Below are 19963 nucleotides of genomic sequence, written 5' to 3' on the forward strand. Positions count from 1 at the left end.
TCTAGAGCTAGTTCTTAAAATATGTCAAATGTTTGAAAACCTAATTTTTAAAAGAGAAAGAAATCAGAGATATTAAAATGCAAAAAAATAAATGTGATATAAAATATGAATATAAATGTGTCAATGGCTTTGTTTAAATATAAATATAAAATAAGGCCAGGTATGGTGGCTCACGCCTATAATCCCAGCACTTTGGGAGGCTGAGGAATGAGGATTACTTGAGGTCAGAAGCTTGATACCAGCCTGGCCAACATGGCAAACCCCATCTGTACTAAAAATACAAAAATTAGCCAAGTGTGGTAGCGCATGCCTTTAATTCCAACTACTCGGGAGGCTGACATATGAGAGTTGCTTGAACCCAGAGGTTGCAAATGAGCCAAGATCATGCCACTGCATTCCAGCCTGGGTGATGGAGTGAGACTCGGTCTCGAAAAAAAAAAAAATTATAAAACAAAATATATAGTCATCTTGATTCTAATGAGCTTGAACATCTTAAGAAGATGAATGAAAAGCCAGGTAAGCATTAATGAAACAAAATTATTTCAAAGAATTACACACTAAATGATCTTAAAACAGATGGCCTTATTGGTGAGCTCTTCCATACTATTAGGAAATATATGTTTCGGTAAACTGTTTCATAGTATAGACAAAGATGGAAAGCTACTCAACCCATTTTATGAAATGAAGACATGCAATAACCTAACAAAAATTACGTTTAAAAATAGAAAACTACAGACCAATTCCAAATATAAATATGACATAAGAATTCTAGTTAAAAGTGTTGGTAGGTAGAGGCTGGGCACTGTGGCTCACTCCTGTATTCCCAGCACTTTGGGAGGCCAAGGCAGGAGGATCACAAAGTCAGGAGATCGAGACCATCCTGGCTAACATGGTGAAACCCTATCTCTACTAAAAATACAAAAAAAAAAAAAAAATTAGCCAGGCGTGGTGGTGGGCACCTGTAGTCCCAGGTACTCAGGAGGCTGAGGCAGGAGAATCACTTGAACCCAGGAGGTGGAAGTTGCAGTGAGCGGAGATCACACCACTGCACTCCAGTCTCACAACAGACGGAGACTCTGTCTCAAAAAAAAAAAAGTATTGGTAGGCAGAATTGAACAGTGTATTAAAAGAATCATTCACCCCTCTGAGCATATCAAAGGAATGAAAGAAAGTCTTCTAATATTAAATAGAAAAATTACATGATAAAATAGACAACCCAAAAGTATTCAATGACGTTCAACATTTCTGAGTTTTCAAGATAAAAACTCCTGAAAACTAAGACCAGAAAGATTCTCCCCCACTAATAAATACCTTTGTTAAATATCTGTTACACCAATAGCTAGTATTTTACTTAATAGTAAAACAGTATCGGAATTCTCATTAAAATTATGAACATGACATGTATTTTTAACATTGGAAATTTTAGTCAATGCAATATACTTGAAGCAGAAAAGAAATATAATTATTTGGAAAAGTTTATTTTTGTTTGTTTTTCTTTCCCCAATCTGTCACCAGGCTGGAGTGCAGTGGCGCAATCTCAGTTCACTGCAGACTCCGCCTCCCTGGTTCAAGCAATTCTCCTACCTCAGCCTCCCAAGTAGCTGGGACTACAGGCGCGGGCCACCATGCCTGGCTAATTTTTGTATTTTTAGTAGAGACGGGGTTTCACCATGTTGGCCGAGATGGTCTTGATCTCCTGATCCTGTGATCCGCCCGCCTCAGCCTCCCAAAGTTCTAGGATTACAGGCGTGAGCCACCACGCCCGACCCATAAGTTTTTTAAAAAGGAAGAAAAGATTTTCAAATTAAAACAGTGAGAAAGCCATGCCATGTTTCACTTACTAATTTTTTGTTTGTCTTAATATTCATTGCTGTCAAGGGTATGCAGAGACCAGGACACCCATACAGTGAGGAAAGAGTATCAATGGTTATAGCCGTTCTGAAAAGCCACTAGACGCATGCATCAAGAAATGTTATAAATATTAACATACACTAATCTAGTTCATTTATTTTCACTTATAAAAATTGTTCGTATACTTATAGAAATTTATTCTAAGTGAAATATAGATTACCAGAAATACAGAATGATTGATATATAAGAAAGTCACATCTACACTATTCATCATAGCAAGAAGTTGGAAATTTCCTAAAAATTTCCTTAAAAAGCCCAGTGTTTAGGGAAAGGCTTCAATAAGCTTTGTGAGATTCATCAAATGGAATCATTTTCAGCCATTGGAAACCATATTCAATAAATATTGAATGACTAATGAAAAACTTAAATGAAAATGGCAGATTAAGAAGGTGATTTGGTGATTTCAATGAACTAAAAACATATATGGAAACAAACTGGAAGCAATATATTGAAAGGTTAACAGTTACTACCTCTATGTGATCCTTACATTTTTTCCTGTATTTTCTAAATTTATTTATTTATTTATTTATTTATTTGAGATGGAGTTTTGCCCTGTCCCCAGGCTGGAGTGCAGTGGTGCAATCTCGGCCACTGCAACCTCCTCCTCCCTCGTCCAAGTGGTTCCCCTGCCTCAGCCTCCTGAGTAGCTGGGACTATAGGCGCGCCATGCCACCTGGCTAACTTTTTGTATTCTAGTAGAGACAGGGTTTCACCATGTTGGTCAGGATGGTCTTGACCTCTTGACCCAGTGATCCACCCACCTTAGCCTCCCAATGTGCTGGAATTATAGGCATGAGCCACCATGCCCGGCCTGTATTTTCTAAATTCTTAAAAATGAGCCCATAGTTGTTTATACGTGTGTGTGTGTGTATATATATATATAAAGAAAACTTGTCTCATGATTATAACACTGGAAGATGGTCTCTCATGCTTCACCATCACAGTTAGGTGGCATAATTTGAGCCTCAAAATCCAGAATCTTCTCCCAGAGTTAGATGATAGCAGAATCTGAAAGTCAAAGGTGATCCTAGTTATCTAGTCCTGTGATTCTCAAACTTGAGTACGCATCTAAATAACCTGAAGGGGTTGTGAAACACAGACTGCTGGGCCACATCCCAGAGTTTCTGATTCAGTAAGTCTGGATGTCAGAGTTTTCATTTCTATCGAGTTCCAAGGTGATTCTGATGCTGCTGGCCTATGAGTCACGCTTTGAGAACCAATATCTAGTTGAACTTCACGACTCCTCAGTAAATCCCATACTTATTCCCCACCCTTTGCAAAACCTGATTGTCCAGTTACATTCTTGTTTTGTTTTGTTTTGTTTGCGTCTCGCTCTGTCACGTAAGCTGGAGCGCAATGGCACGATCTCGGCTCACTGCAGCATCTGCCTCCCCAGTTCAAGCGATTCTCCTGCCTCAGCCTCCCAAGTAGCTGGGATTACAGGCGCCTGCCACCACGTCCGGCTAATTTTGGTATTTTTTAGTAGAGACAGGGTTTTACTGTATTGGGGAGGCTGGTCTTGAACTCCTGACCTCAGTTGATCCCCCCACCTCGGCCTCCCAAAGTGCCAGGATTACAAGTGTGAGCCATTGTGCCCGGCCTTGTCCAGTTACATTCGAAGGCCTCTGATGGCAGGAAACATTGTCACGAAGCAGAGCATTCTAGGATCTCGGAGAGCCCAGAAACAGCTAAGATCTGAAAGATGATGCAAACCTTCCCTCCTCTCTTAGGCTCATTTTGAGGAATATTTCTTTAACTTTTTTTTTTTTTTTTTGAGATGGAGTCTCACTCTGTCACCTAGGCTGGAGTGCAGTGGTGCAATCTTGGCTCACTGCAACTTCCACCTCCCAGGTTCAAGCAATTCTCCTGCCTCAGCCTCCCGAGTAGCTGAGACTACAGGCACACACCACCATGCCTGGCTAATTTTTGTATTTTTAGTAGAGACGGGGATTTCCCCATGTTGTCCAGGATGCTCTCAATCTCTTGACCTCGTGATCCACCCACCTCAGCCTCCCAAAGTGCTGGGATTATAGGTGTGAGCCATCGCTCTGGGCCTATTCCTTTAACTTTAAAAATATCACAGAGACTATTTGAGACCTTTCAGAGTTGTGCCCTTCTAGGCATATCCAGTTAAAATTAGTGCAGACCTCAGACACTTTTCTTTTTTGTTTTGTTGTTGTTGAGACAAGACCTTACTTTGCCACCCAGGCTGGAGCTCAGTGGTGAGAACACGGCTCACTGCTGCCTTGACCTCCCAGGCTCAAGCGACCCTCTCACCTCAGCATTCCAAGCAGCTGAGGCTACAGGCGTGCACCTCCACGTCTGGCTAATTTTTGTAGAGACGAAGTTTTACCATGTTCCTCAGGCAGGTCTCAAACTCCTGCGCTCAAGCCATCTGCTCGCCCGGCTTCCCAAAGTGCTGGGACTACAGATGTGGGCCACCATGCCTGGCCCCTCAGACACCTTACAAATGGCTTGGGAAGGGTTCACACTTAAGGTTATTGGCCATTTTACCAGGCGTTATCTGAATTACCCACAGGAAGAAGTCCCTCAGTCTCTTGCTTCTCTCGAAGTAATAAAAATGTGTTGATTTGCAGAAAACAGCCCCCAAACAAAGTCAATCCCCAGTCCTACTGAAGTTCACATTTTTATTCCATTTTAAAGGGGAAATTACATGCTACAATAGTTTTGTGAACTTCGAACTATCATGCAAGGCTAGTGTATCAGTTCTCTCTGTAGTAGAGCAGAAAACTATGCACTAAGCTTAAGCTGCTGTCTTTTTTTTTTTTTTTTTTTTTTTTGACGGGGTCTGGCTCTGTAGCCCAGGCTGGAGTGCAGTGGCATGATCTTGGCTCACTGCAACCTCCACCTCCCGGGTTCAAGTGATTCTCCTGCCTCAGCCCCCTGAGTAGCTGGGACTATAGGCGCGCACCACCATGCCCGGCTAACTTTTGTATTTTTAGTAAAGATGGTGTTTCACCATGTTGGCCAGGATGGTCTTGATCTCTTGACCTCGTGATCCGCCTGCCTTGGCCTCCCAAAGTGCTGGGATTACAGGTGTGAACCACTGCGCCTGGCCCCTTGTGAATAGTTTTTAAGAAAATCATAGAGACTTTAGCTAATTGCCTAACTTGCCCAATTAGCAAAGAATCTTGAGTGTTAACTCCAGAAATGTGGGATCACCTCTTTCTATCAGGGACTGAAAAGGCAGGCTTAGCCACAGCCAACTGCCTCCTAAAATAGGATCGTAACTATTTTACCTGCTAGCCCCTAATTTGTGGGTAAAGGACTGATATCCCTTTGAGATGAGGATATGATGTCATACTTCTTTCGGTTCTATAGTAATAGAATCCACAAAGCTGACCAAAATATTACGTTACCCAGGAGCTCCAAACTCCTACCCTATCAAGACCTTTGTCAGAACTGCTGAAAAAGAAGCAGGAGAGATTTGAGTTTTACTTCCTCTTCTTTGCCCTGGACATACTAATGAGCAAATAAATAGCTCAGCTAAAGGGAGAAAATGGAGAAGCAAGGGTCTTGTCTCATCTAAAAAGAAAAAAAAAGGCTCTACCCGCAGGAAATGGCACCAGCTGCCATCCTCTGCCTCAAGCATAGCCACATCCCCTGCCAGCACGGGCTGACTTTCTGGCTGGTAGAGCGTATCAGTCAGTACTTCCACAGCGTGTGGCACCCTGAACAGGCACTGCACCGGCTCAGAGAGTACCATGGTGAATAAGCTGAAGTCCTTCCCGTCATGGGGCACGGGAGATCAGGAGTGAGAGAAGGCTGACCACAAGGGAACGTGCCACAAAGAATGCTACATTGCATGCCACAGATAAGTGCTGCCCGAGTGTCCAGGGTCCAGCCTATGCCTCCCTTCCATGAGTTCTGGGGTAAACATAATGCCCACACTAAGACACGCAGCACAAAATGATGTTGAGGTATTCTCAGTTTTCTCACCTGGTGACTGTCACAAAATAGAGACTCTCTTCCCTTTTAGATCTCCAGGCTGGTGAAAGCCAACATAAGGGTCATGTTCAGCCTTTATCACCAGGTCATATAATTGTCCACAATGTCTTTTGGTTCCATCCTTCTCTTCCATTTCCTGGAGCCCTTTAATTTTATTTTACTTTTTTAAGATGGAGTCTCATTCTGTCTCCCAGGCTAGAGTGCAGGGTGCGATCTTGGCTCACAGCAACTTCTGCCTCCTGGGTTCAAGTGATTCTCCTGCCTCAGCCTCCCGAGTATCTGGGATTACAGGTGCCCACCACCATGTCCAGCTAATTTTTGTATCTTTAGTAGAGACAGGGTTTCACAATGTTGGCCAGGCTGGTCTCACACTCCTGGCCTCAAGTGATCTGCCCACCTCAGCTTCCCAAAGTACTGGGATTACAGTACCTGGAGCCCCTTAAATGTAAACCTGGCTTACAGCAGTGCCCTGCAGTCACACTGTCACTTGCTACCATGTGGTAAAAACCATAAGAATGGGTTCATAGGTTCTGTGTCTTTTGACATCCATCTTTCTCTTTCTCCTTCAATACAAGACAAGGATTTCACTAACTGTTCTTTCCATTTTACAGTTTACAGTGGGCTTTCATCGACAATCTATTATTTGATCTTTGTGAGGAAAATAAGACAAATGTTATCCTTCTCATTTACAGTTCAGTAAGCACTAGCTCTGAAGAGTCAACGATTCATCTAAATTTTCACAGCAAAAGAGTGGAAGTGTCTGGACTCAAACTCAGGTCTTTGAATTTGAAGTGTTTCCTGTTCCCACATCATCGTCCTATTCTGAACATTATCATGCTTAATAAATATTATGGCCAGGCACGGTGGCTAACACCTGTAATCCCAGCACTTTGGGAGCCCGAGGCAGGTGGATCACGAGGTCAAGGGATGGAGACCATCCTGGCCAACATGGTGAAACCCCGTCTCTACTAAAAATACAAAAATTAGCTGGACGGTGGCACGCACCTGTAGCCCCAGCTACTCGGGAGGCCGAGGCAGAGAATCACTTGAACCCAAGGGGCAGAGGTTGCAGTGAGCCAAGATAATGCCACTGCACTCCAGCCTGGCGACAGAGCGAGACTCCATCTTGGGAAAATAAATAAATAAATGTTGTGGATGGACAATAATGTAGATTATTAAGGTTGCAAGGCAATACTCAGATAGGAATTAAGCATTTCAAAGCCATGACCTGAGGATAAGGTCGGGAAGGAAGGCAAAAATGAGAATTCATCGATGTCTTTCACTTCCACTTCACTTAAAGTTTACAGGAGAAAACACTCATAAAGCCTAAAATTCAAAAAAGTTTTAAGGGCACAGTGCCTCACGCCTGTAATCCCAGCACTTTGGGAGGCCAAGGCGGGAGGCTCTTGAGGTCAGGAGTTCGAGACCAGTCTGACCAACATGGTGAAATCCCGTCTCTACTAAAAATACAAAAATTAGCCGGGCATGGTGGTGTGCGCCTGTAATCTCAGCTACTCATTAGGCTGAGGCAGGAGAATTGCTTGAACCTAGGAGGCGGAGGTTGCAGTGAGCTGAGATCACACCACTGCACTGCAGTCTGGGTGACAGAGCGAGACTCTGTCTCATTTAAAAAAAAAAAAAAATTAGGATCTTCCATAGAAGGCTAAGAAAAGAGGAAATACCTACGGAAATACTTCGGGAACTCTCCACATGACATTGCTTGGTCGGAGGTCAGACCAAAGCCTGGTTCACTTGGTTGACATCTCTGCACTGCCTCGGCAGGAATGGCCGGGAGCAATGGCGGCAGGGAATCTGAAGGATGGGGCTCTAATTGTCCTGCTGCTCTGTTTGTGAACTTAGGCTAGTCTAAAGGGCTCCTGCGGAGGGGTTGATTGAGTCCCTGAGAGCTCCTCTGACTGTGACATTCTGAGAGTCTGTGAATACTAAGGACACAAGACAGGTGTGGGCTGATCACCACGTGGGAAGCTCACACCTGTCTCTCCCCAGTGCTTCCGCCCCTGACTTCCAGCCGTGCCAAACTCCAGGCCCAGTCAGGGTCAAGTTGCCAATTTTGAAGCCATTCAAGGACAGTTGTCCTTCTGCATGGGGCTCCTTCCAGCCCGAAGCTGGCCTTTCCTTTCTCTGCCACTCACTCTCCCTTAGGCTACTGAGATGTACATGCCACTAATTCATTTCTGCCTCTTTGCTTTTAGATTAAAATTACTCACAAGAACCAAGCGCCCATGATGATGGGGCCTCCCCAGAAGAGCAGCTTCTTCTCGTTGAGGAGGAAGAGTCGTTCGAAAGACTAAACAGTGTGCCAAACACCAGCTAAACCAAGAGAGAAAAAAAGAGACTGTAATGCACACTCACACACACACATTGACGTGCACACTCACACATGCACACACACATGCACACATACACACTCTTCTCCAACCAGTGGAAGCAAAGCCACCCTTCGAGAAGAAAACTTCACCTTGCCATACATTCTGTCTATCTCAACATCGGGTACACCCCTAACAGAGCCAGTGCCAACAAAACATTTCGAATGGACTTAGGTCCCAAAAGGGTGTGGCTGGCTCATGCAGTGACCTCCACATCCCCACAGGCCTCGACTCGAATTTTCTGAGACTGAGGAGAAATCCCCCTTTCTTTCTACCAGCTCTGTAAGTTTCCTCACGGACACTCGCGAGGAGCAGGCTGTAGGTTTCCTGCCTATGGTGAGATCGGATGTGGCCAAGAGAAGGAGCTCTGGTTCCAGAGGATTTGCACAAAGGCCCCTCTGTACAGAGACGAAACGGCCTCCGGCTCTCAGGGCATAATCCTTGGCAGGGCTCAGCAGGCGCACGTTGGTTTCTCGGTCGTCCTTTGAGTGACAACTTCTCCCTGAACCCGCTGAGGAGGCAGAAAGGCCGTGGAAAGCTGTATGTCCATTCTTGGGTTTCTGCACCATCAGTGGGCACTTGTTCCTTTCCCGGAGCCTTCTCCTGGTGGCTGTGTGTTTGTTTAGAGGTGGCTCCAACAGCCCCCAGAGCTGCCTGCACAGCACACCTTAGATGTGGTATTTATTTTCTTAGTTCTGTGAACACCTGGGAGGGAAAGCGGAGAAACTGGGATTTATTTTTCAAATTGGTGTCATAATATTGTGTAAAAAGGGAAGGAAAAAAAAAAAAACCACCCCCAGCTTCTTTCTTTTTCAAGCCAAAGCGTGTTTCCTGTTTGAGTTCCAAGCCCTGGCGGCAGACTATTCCTGAAGGCAGAAAAGATGGGAAGGAAGGAACTTTGCTGGGGAAACCGGGAGACAGCGCCCTCCTGCTGCTTTGCACTCACCACTCCCAGAATATGAGTGCAAGGTCATACTTTGGGATGGTCTTATGTGTGTGTCTGTGTATATATATATATCTAGCCTATATATATATATATAAATATTTATTTACTGATGGACTTTTCCTGATTGGAATAAAACATAGGTAGTATGGGACAGAAAGTGGTAAAGAAAAAAAGGTTCCTACTCCCCTCACTCCACCATTTCATTGTCAGGATGCAGCTCCCGGCCGCAGATGATCACAGGGGTTACGGGGAATGAAAGCAGCTCCTTATTAGGAAAGAAGAGACTGAGAACTCCTATTCTGGAGCCTCAAAACAAGCATGAAAGACATGCTGGGCTGGATTTACTGTCCCATTTGTCAGATAAGAAGATTGAGTCTCAGAAAAGTTCAGAGACTTCTCCATGGTGTCTTGGCTAATATGGCTTGAGAGTAGGTGCCGTGACAAAGATATTTAATAGAGAAAAGAACCCACGCATCTTAGAAGAGGGTCATTTCTGGTCACTGAAAAGTGATTCCACTTGGATCCAGGTTTCCAGGGAGGAAAAAAAAAAAATAAGCCCACACAGGAAAACAAGAGCCTCGTGCTACGTCCCAGAGGTTCTCTGGCCTGAATGGAAAAGAAGTTGGGCTGAGGTTGAAGGTACTAAACAGATCATCAGATTGAACTCGCCGCATGTCACCTCGTCATGGTCATCACAGTCTCTTATTTGGAAACAACCTTGGTGGCTGCAGGGATTACCTCAGTGGAGAGTTGCAAGGAGGACTGAGGCATCTTCTGGAAGATCCTGCCAGCCAGGACAGAGGGGTCTCAGCAGAGTTCAGTGGGCTTCACTCAGCAGGTGCCAGCACGATCCTCCTTCTCAAGGCAAGGCCCTGCAGATCTTCACTGGGCCTCCATCCCTCTCTGAGATTTCTCAGTGGAAACTTGGGCCTGCTTGATATCGCTCCACTGAGCTGCCTCCAATCCCCTTGCATGGGGCAGGAGCTTTGCACAAAGAAGGGAATATTAAGATTGTGTGTACAAAAGGCGCTTAACCGTGAAGGACCATCTAGGACCAAGATCTGGGACCATTCTGCCCAACCTAACAGTGCAGAATGCTGAGTAAGGGGAGGGAGAACTAGGCCACCTGAAGAATATCTTTCATGATGGGATCCTTGGTGATGGGGCCAACAAGCTCCAGAATTACTACAGGCACTATCTTGGAAGCCACTTGATTCTGAAACTGAGGCAGGTTCAGGTCTCACAGAAGTTTGCACATGTGTTTCAGCCATGATCCCCCAAGACTGAGGCTGCTGAGACATGGCACTCTCAGCAGGTGAAATTGATTCTCAGAGACTCACAGGTCTCATGAAGAAGCTGTGCGGAAATGGCCGTACCTGCTGTACCCTAGTGCACAGAAACTTCCAGTGTTGCTTGAGAGACACATCCCAAGTCCCTCCTAGAGGCATAGACTATAACGAACTTCGGTGGAATTGCACTTCCGATTTGGTAACCTTAGTAAATCTTGTGTTGGTGTTTGATTGTGCCTTGCAAATCATCCTTTAAACACTATGACTGTGGTTTCTTATTGTGGAGTCCCTCATCATAGTGACCCTCATAGCAACCTCTGAAGTTAGCAGAGAAGGTATTATCTCAATCTTAATGAGGAGAGAAAGGCTTAATGACATTTAGTGACTTCTCACAGCCACATGGTTAGTCAGGGGAGAACCTAGGCCCTTATTTCTTATTCTGATTCTGGCCATGCTACAGACATGTTCTCACCTGCCCCCCCCCCCATAGCAATAGAAACCATAAAGCAGGAACTCTTTAGTACACTGTGTTGTCCCTAAACCGATGGGCTAGGAATTGTGTCTCGTTATGGCTCAGTCTTTCTGGGGTTTCCCCAGTGAGTTGAGAGTGGAGATAGACCTAGTAGGATGATTATATTCAGGTCAGAGACCGGCCCCTCTCAAGAGAGTTCTTTCCACAGATGGAAAAGATACGTTAAAATTGCCAAATAAATTAGGGAATACTTGGCAGAACCTGGAAGAGCCTCCAGACTGGCGTTACATAACATGCATATACATTATACATATGCACATTATATAAGGTGACATAGTACTTAATGTGCTGTATATATTATGTAAATTACATATTTGTGAGTAATCATGATAAATATAGAGACCCACTAATCACTTTTTTACACATACTCAGTGACAGATTAGGAAGTTACTTTGCCAGAGAGTCTTAAAACTTACTCTTTTCTGCTGCTTTGGTTCCAACTCCTGCCAAAAATAATTGCATCAACTTTTCCCATCTCTAGCCCCCTCTTCTCTTGGCCAAAACTCCCAGTTCCCTCCTGTCCCAGCTAAGCTGTGCCTTCCGTGCAACACTATCACAATTAAGATCCATAAAAATAGAATCATGGGGATGGGAAGGATCTAGATGCTCAGATCCCCTATATATCAGGCCTACACCTCGACACTCCCAGGCAGGTGGGTGTATAATGCTAATATGAAAAGAGAGGGTATTGGGGGAAGGAGGAAGAGTCTACCAACCTTCCAAGGAAGGAAACTTAGTCTCTCTTGGCCACCAGCTCCAGGATCTAACACTAATCAATCAGGAAATTATTTCCAATGCCCAGTCTGAGTCCCCACAGCATACCTGAAACCACAACTTCCTAAAATGTGTCTCCGAAAACACTAGTATCCATCAGATGTTCCATGGAAAAAAGAGTTCTGTGGTCAAGTGCTAAATCTCTTCTGTGAGGTACATAGAGTCTCTGAGAACTCCTAGTAAAGAACCAGAGAGTCCTTTATTTGTTAACATCTGTGGATTAGAAAACACTGCCTGAAGCCCACCGTCTATTTTGTTGCTGTTCTCAGTGGAACTGGAAACTCCATCCTCTACAATCATATCCCAAAAAGTGCTTTTTCTCGGACAAGAAGTCTCCATTTTTATTTATTGATTTTTTTTTTTTTTTTTTTGAGATGGAGTTTTGCTCTTGTTGCCCAGGCTGGAGTGCAATGCCACAATCTTGGCTAACCGCCTCCCGAGCTCAAGCGATTCTCCTGCCTCAGCCTCCCGAGTAGCTGGGACTACAGGTGTGCACCACCACACCCGGCTAATTTTTGTATTTTTTGGTAGAGACGGGGTCTCACCATGTTGGCCAGGCTGGTCTCGAGCTCCTGACCTCAGGTGATCCACCCGCCTTGGCCTCCCAAAGTGTTGGGATTACGGGCGTGAGCCACCACGCCCAGCCAAAGTCTCTATTCTAAGACACTTTTTCTTGTTTCTTTATGAGATTGTCTATTTTTATTGTTGCCTTCTACACATCTTTAATTGAGAATCGATGATCTAGGCCCTTCATGTGTGCAACTCCAGAGAACAGAATCAGGTCTGAAAAACACAGTCATAGACAGGTTAACTTCTATTCCATTTAATAACTGCTCCTGGAGCTGCTCTCATATGGAAAGGGCTGCCATGTGTGGGAATGAACACGCCCCTGCTCTTATACGAAAAAGCTTTGACCTGGTTGGATGGGAAACAAACAGTAACTAATCTACCTTGCCCCCAAAGCTATTTAAACTGTTTTTGTAGGCATTAACGTTAAATTGGTAAATCTATTAATTCCTTTGGAACAGCATTTCTTGGTGTCCCTTATTTTCTGAAAAGAATGAAAAATGACTCCAAGAGCAAGTTCTGGATCAGGGAGTACTGACCAAATGGCAGTCTTATACATGGCAGGATTGCCCTGACTCGCTGGCACCCTCGAGGGTCACTGATGATGGCTGTGATTGCTCCTTGGTAGCTCTGAGAGTTTAAGGAATGGGTTATACTGGAGACGTGGCACTATAAACAGGTGAAATTGATTCTCAGAGACTCACTAGTTAAGGAATGGGTTATACTTGAGGCATTAAGGAATGGGTTATACTTGAGACTCATTCCTTAATGGGTCAAACAGATTTTGCTTTTCTACTTGGGGTCCATAGTAGCAGTTTGGAATTTGTAACCATAAATATCAAACCTGTATCAGACTTGCAATAGCAAGGAAAAAGAAACTATACTACATCTCAAATTCAATCAAGTTTTTAAAAAACCATAGAGCAGAATTGTATAAACTTTCATATGGAGTCACTGATTTTAGCTCTACTTGGTTCTACCGTATTGGAGTCCATCTTTCAACTTTCTGCTATAAAGAGAAAACAGGAAAGGAAAATAAGAAAGGAAATTCCCATTCATTGCTTACTAGGTACCAGGCACGGTGTCAGGGTCTTTTCATGTGCTTTCCCTTTTGATCTTCAGAACAGCCTATGATATTGGCATTGTACTTTTTTACAGATACAGAAATCCATGCATAGAAAGGTGAAGTCCTTTGTCCAACAGACAGCAAGTGATAGAACTAGGACTTGACACGGGTCTGTCTCATATGAAAATCTATGCTCTGCCAGGACTCCCAGCACTTTGGGAGGCCGAGGTGGGTGGATCACGTCAGTTCAGGAGTTCAAGACCAGCCTGGCCAACATGGTGAAACCCCATCTCTACTAAAAATACAAAACTAGCCAGGCATGGTGGCGCATGCCTGTAATTCCAGCAACTCGGGAGGCTGAGGCAGGAGAATCGCTTAAACCCATCAGACGGAGGTTGCAGTAAGCCAAGATAGCGCCACTGCACTCCAGCCTGGGTGACAGAAGAAACTCCCATCTCAAAAAAAAAAAAAAAGAAAAGAAAAGCTATGCTTTTTCCACTAATTTAGTGCCTTTAACATTCTATTCTAATTGTTTCCCACCATGCTAGCATTCTACTTGAAATAATATGGCATTGACAAATTGATATCCCATCTGTTCGACCTCTGTACAGCCATCTAATCATGTTCTTACTGAAGAACTTCCAGTGCTTGTTCATATTTAAACTCAACAGCCTCCATGGACAGCTGGATCCCAAAACTCTGGCAGTTGAATCGGCAGCCATTCCTTCCTTAATCCTCAATGTCTTCATGTTCTAGCTGAATGCAACTCATTTCCCAGGACTTACACCTAATGGATTTTTTTGTTCAGCTCTGTGAGTGGGGGAGCAGCAAACAGCCTTCTCAGATTTAAATGCCATGGTCAACAGTGACTGGCCAGCAGAGGGAAGAGCACTGGGGTTGCTGAAGGGAGCCTCCAGCAAGGAAGCTCTGTATGCATTCCTCATTAGTGATAGGCGTGGGCTGGGCCATCTGTGTTCCACAGGAGAACAGAATGGCAAGCTGCCTTTCAGATGCCAAGAGATGCTATCTAATGGGAAGATCCAGAGAGCTCAAAAAACAGAGAAGCATCTTTCCTCATAGGCATCTCTGTGGGAAACCAGGGACACAGAAAACGAAGGGGTTTTGGCAATTAGCTACTTAATTTGCCAGGCATGCTACCCTTGCTACGACTTCATTCTTCATGTCCAAGGTGCAGGACAACAAGCAGAACCCTGCAGCCTCATCTACGAACTAAACTCCCCTAGATAGAGCTGTGGTGAACCTTTGTAAGTCTGAAATCTGTGCATGGAACAGCAGGTTCATTATAGCAAGGCATCAGAGCTTGCGATTGAGCCTTCGAGTCTCCCAGGGGTCAGGAAATCCTGCAGGTAGAAGAGATGGTTTAATTGGATGCTCAATGCTGATTCTAGAGAAATCATCAGAAAACCTGGAGGACCACTCTAAATGGGTCAGATTAAGAAAATGCAATTTGGAACAAAGAGGATAATGTCTAACCCAGTATCAAGCATGCCGTAGATAATGAGTAAATACTTGTTAAATGAATAAATGAATGAATAGCTAAAGTGGGTATCTGTCCTTCTACTCTGGATGGGGTGGGGGGCAGGGGCGATGAAAGCTTTTTAACTAACAACTCAGGAACTTGAAACCACAGGATGTAGAGAGAGCTCATGGGGGCCTTTAACTACCCAGACATCTGTTGAGTGATGGATACAGCTAAATATGGATCATCAAAGGGCTTTCTAGGTCACATGGAGGGCAGCTACATGATTCAGAAAATATGAAATTCAACTTGGACAGAAAGACAGAAATATTTGCAATTCACTTCTTAGAGATAAGGTCAGAATTGACAAAGAATAAAAGGGCAGCACAGAAGTAGAGTTACAACACAGTAAGAGATCAGCATAATAAGATACAGATTCATAAGATGAAAAGAGATGAGAACTAGATTTTTTGGCAGATTGATTTGGGCAAGGGAGGTGGGCATGAACATTACAGTCCAAAAATGGAGGAACTGAGAAATCCTCAAAAAAAACATTTTTAAGAGCGTAAAGTCAAGTAAATAGTAAGATAGAAATGCCCAGGTATTCATGAAATTGTTATTAAATAACAACTATCATTTATTATCTAGTCCAAAGCCTACTATTTTTATGACCACTTTTGAGCTTCACAAAAACCTTATGAAGTTACTTGCTGCTCTGTGGTTCTCTATTTGACAAGTGAGGAAAACTGAGAAACAGAGCAAATCTCCCCGTGACCGATCCAGGTTCGGATCTGTCAGTATCTGCCTTCAAAGCCCAAGTTTGTGCCTGCAGTAGCATTACCAATTCCTCTGAGCCTCAGGAATGGACAGGGATTTACTACCCCGAAACGAATCCCCTATGTACGACTTACTCCCTTCTCAAACTGGAAACCCAAGTCCCTCTCCTCCCTCTTCCACAGGGCTGGAACGGAAAAGAGCATTCACAGTTCTGGGTGCAGGGGCATGCTAAGCAGCAGCAGCCCTGAGCAGCAGGAGGCCCATCTCAACCTCCTCCTACCTTCCCAGGTCCTCGCTCCCAGGCACCAGCTGGGTTATAGCCTAAGGCACTACTTGAGACAAGATGGACGACAGTGGACATCTGGTGAAAACTCAGCCAGATCACAGTATTCACATAGTATTAACGAGCATCTTAAAGATATGCAGAAACCATACTAAAGATCAGGGGCAAAAGAAATAAGGTCAGGTAGTCAAATATCAGACTTTAGCAACATATCGAAAGGTGGAGTGGAGAGTTGAAGTGGCCTTTTAAAAATATTTCGGGTGAATCATCATTCGGGATAAAAAATACTGCCTGGAGTAATGCAAAAAAAAATAAGCATTTTTACTCTCCAAAAAGCAAAAATCTTTTTAAAATGAAATCTTGGGAGGAATTGCAAGGTGAGGAATAATAAAAATAATAATGTATTTTCACCCTAGATAATAGGAAATGAAATGAACTTTAAAACCCCACAATATAACTGGCAATCCGGAAGAAGATTCTAGAAAGTTTGCATTTTCTGTTGAGGGACTAAACGACAGTACTTTTGGAGTAATTAATGAATTTTTTTGTCTTTTGTATTTTTTTTAAGAAAACTGGTACCAATCAGTTACCAGAAAATGGCATGATCTTCAAGAGAAGACAAGCTTTCCAGGTGAATATTTCCTCTCTCCCCAGCATCCTTGAAATAAAGGGATTGAGAACCAGATCTTTTCACTGAGAGAGCCATACTTGCCTTGAGGGTGTTGATAACAGAGGTGTCACTGAACTGCTCTTTGGGTTTGCTGTTGTCAAACTCTGCTACCACCAGGAATTAAGGTAATGATAATAGACCTTGAAGAACTAACCAGTTCCTGCCTTCCATCTGCTCCCTGTCCACCTCCCGAAGCCCCTACAGATTAAATATGCCTCCTGAAATTAGAACATCTGGGAATAATTTCTTTTATGAAAATGCTCAAACATAAAAAAAGTACAGCCCTGAGTATAATGAGCAACCTGTACCCATCGCTTAGATTTAACAGTTGATAACATTTTGCCCTGTTTCATCTTTTTCTGTTGAATTTTTTTTTCTTTTTCTTTTTCTTTTTTTTTTTTTTTGAGACAGAGTTTTACTCTTGTTGCCCAGGCTGGAGTGCAATGGCACAACCTCGGCTCACTGAACCACCGACTACCAGGTTCAAGCAATTCTCCCGCCTCAGCCTCCCAAGTAGCTGGGATTATAGGCATATGCCACCGCACCCAGCTAATTTTGTATTTTTATTAGAGACGGGGTTTCTCCATGTTGTTCAGGCTGATCTCAAACTCCCAATCTCAGGTGATCCACCCGCCTCAGCCTCCCAAAGTGCTGGGGTTACAGGAGTGAGCCACCGTGCCTGGCTATTTTTTTTTTAAGTAAGTTATAGGTATCATGACATCTCACACCAGAATACTTAAGTATACATCATCACGAAAGATTCTGTCTCAAGTGTTAAAGGTTGTGTGTATCGTCCGTATTGCTGACGGAGGGTTTTGAGGTATGGTGCACATGAGCTCTGTTGTTTCTGAACTAACTAAGCCCAGTTGTTCCCAAATACAAATTAATCAGGACATTGCCATCGCTAATGAGGAAAAAGTGCTGGGTGGAACCAAAGACAGTCTTAGCTGTATTTGAAACATTCCCGATTCTTCTGGAAACAGGAAAGCAAACAGTCCATGAACTAAATTCTCCAAAGACACTAAATTGGGAAGTGTTACAAGCACTAATGATGCCAGAGAGAAAATGTGAAACACTTGGAGGAGTTAGAAATTCACCTGAAAGTCCGGGCACGGTGGCTCACACCTATAATCCCAGCACTTTGGAAGGCAGAGACAGGTGGATCACCTAAGGTCAGGAGTTCAAGACCAGCCTGGCCCAATATAGTAAAACCTTCGTCTCTAATTTTAAAAAAATTAGCCAGGCATGGTGGCAGGCACCTGTAATCCCAGCTACTCGGGAGGCTGAGGCAGGAGAATTGCTTTAACTCAGGAGGCAGAAGTTGCAGTGAGCCGAGATCACTCCACTGCACTCCAACCTGAGAGAAAAACTCCATCTCAAAAACCAAAAGAAAAAAAAAAGAAAAGAAATTCACCCGAAAAATGCATGTTCTTAATTCTGAAATAACTGTTTAAAGCATTAGTAGTTACAGAGTGGCTGGGCACAATATTATTTTGAACAGGTAAAACAATAGACCATCATGTCTGCAGATTTATTTATTCAGCAAAAAAGCAGTTATAGTTATTGCCCCATCATGTGAAAAATAGGAAGCTAGACTCAGCAAGTGGGTAGGCTGCTGTGATGTACAGATACTCCCCCTCACTAAGGCAGGACTGAGCTGGAAGTGTGTCAGCCCCCGAGAGAGCATCTGGCAAGCCTGGTTGAAAAGCGTCAGCTCATTTACGCAGGGTCAGAGAGAATTTTCAATGGGCAAAATGTAAGGAAAGCAGGGATCCTTCCACTTGTTCTGTGCTTAGCTGCCAGGAGCAGGTGGGCTGGCTGCACGTATTCTGGACAAGATGGTGGGCAAGGTGGGTGGTGAGTTTGCTTGCAAAGGTCTACCAGCTCAGTGATTCTGCCAAACAAAAGAAAAGCATGCAAAGTGAGTGATAGCAGGTGCCAGAATATTCAGCTGGTCTCAGTCAATGAATGAAATGAGTTTCCCCTTTTAAGCACAGCCTAAGGGAGAGGCAATAACTAGAAACCAAGGCCTGATAGATTCCCAGCCTGTGCACGGTGGAGCTAAATGGGCACCTACCTGACTTCCTACACATCAAGAGGAACGCTTTCTTATCCATATCCCAAACACACATCTACCCACCTTTGAATCATTAAACACCATCCCTCCCTCCACCACCCCTTTCCTCACACCATAGAGTTCATAACACCAAGCATCACCTTCTCTTCCCCTGACAGTGACACCATGAGAAATGGAAGTCTATGTTGACTGGCACAGAGATGAAAATTGCTTCCATCATTCTGAGTGTAGGAACATGTTTTCTTCCCAGATCGCCCCCTCTTTGGAAGAACACAATCTCTTCTAAGCTCCCTCCTCCAGCCTAACCCCTGGCCCTGAAACCAGGGATCTGCTGATCAAATGCATGAGCTCACTGCAGCTTATATAAGAGCTCTTGGCAGGCCTTCCCAGAGACGGATGCTGGGCTAGGTCTCTGCACACTTGCACTTGTTTTGCCTAGGCAATATGATTTTTTGTTTCTCTGTCTCCTCAGAACAGAGAGGCCTATTTGTACTACTGTTCATCAGTTGTTTTGTAGTAGGGAAGAGGAAGCACAAAGTTTCTTCCTATTTCCCAGTGATTAAAAGAGGCCCAGCTTCCTAAGGGGGAAAATAAGAATTCAAAAGACAAAGCTCACTTGAATGTGCTCAGCCCCCTTCACTTGGCTGTTTTCTGTGATGAGGCCACACGGCTGTGGGTCACACAGCACCGCCCGTTCTCAGTCTTTTCCCTGAGCTGCGAAGCTGCGTCCTGATGGCACTTTCTGCCCACACATCCTCGGTCGGGGAAATGTGCTCTTCTCCCTCCACTCAGCATTGGACTTCTCTCCAACGCCAGTCAAGGTCAACCCTAGTGCTTCCCTTGATACCAACTGGCAATAGGAACTTGGGCAAGTCATATTACAGCTCACTTTCCCCACATGTAAAATAGGGCTGGATAGGATGATTCACACATTTACTAATGGACTCATCAGTAAATGGGGAGCACAGATAGAAACAGAGTGGGAGCTGGGAGCCACACCTCTGTGACATTTTGGAGGACTGCAGCTCAAGGGCCCCTTCTGAGATGTTTGTGAACAGAGACTAGGGCAGAGGGAGAGACAAAGTATTAGGTTGGAGCAAAAGCAATTGCTGTTTTGCTTATACTTTTAATGACAAAAACCACAATTGCCTTTGCACCAACCTAATCAATGCAAATTCCCATCTTCCCCTAAAGGGGAAAGAAAAGGACATTTAGGGAAATCTGTCAGATAGTTG

The 19963-nt window shown here is 44.1% G+C and overlaps 1 protein-coding gene across 7 annotated transcripts in view; it reads left to right on the forward strand.

The window, feature by feature from the left end:
- Positions 1-10987, forward strand: part of DGKG (diacylglycerol kinase gamma) — a 208638-nt gene extending 197651 nt beyond the window's left edge. For 4 of the 7 annotated variants that reach the window (XM_032298337.1, XM_032298339.1, XM_032298341.1 and 1 more), the window contains one exon: positions 8094-10987. In XM_032298337.1, coding sequence (XP_032154228.1) covers positions 8094-8192 — 99 coding nt within the window. In that variant the 3' untranslated portion in view covers positions 8193-10987. The remainder of the gene's footprint in view (positions 1-8093) is intronic. The other 3 variants (XM_032298340.1, XM_032298342.1, XM_032298343.1) reach the window with 1 other exon arrangement.
- The last annotated feature ends 8976 nt before the right edge of the window (positions 10988-19963 follow it).

The sequence above is a fragment of the Sapajus apella genome, unplaced genomic scaffold (genome assembly GCF_009761245.1).
Source record: "Sapajus apella isolate SASKATOON/1434 unplaced genomic scaffold, GSC_monkey_1.0 scaffold38, whole genome shotgun sequence".
NCBI lineage: Eukaryota > Metazoa > Chordata > Mammalia > Primates > Cebidae > Sapajus > Sapajus apella.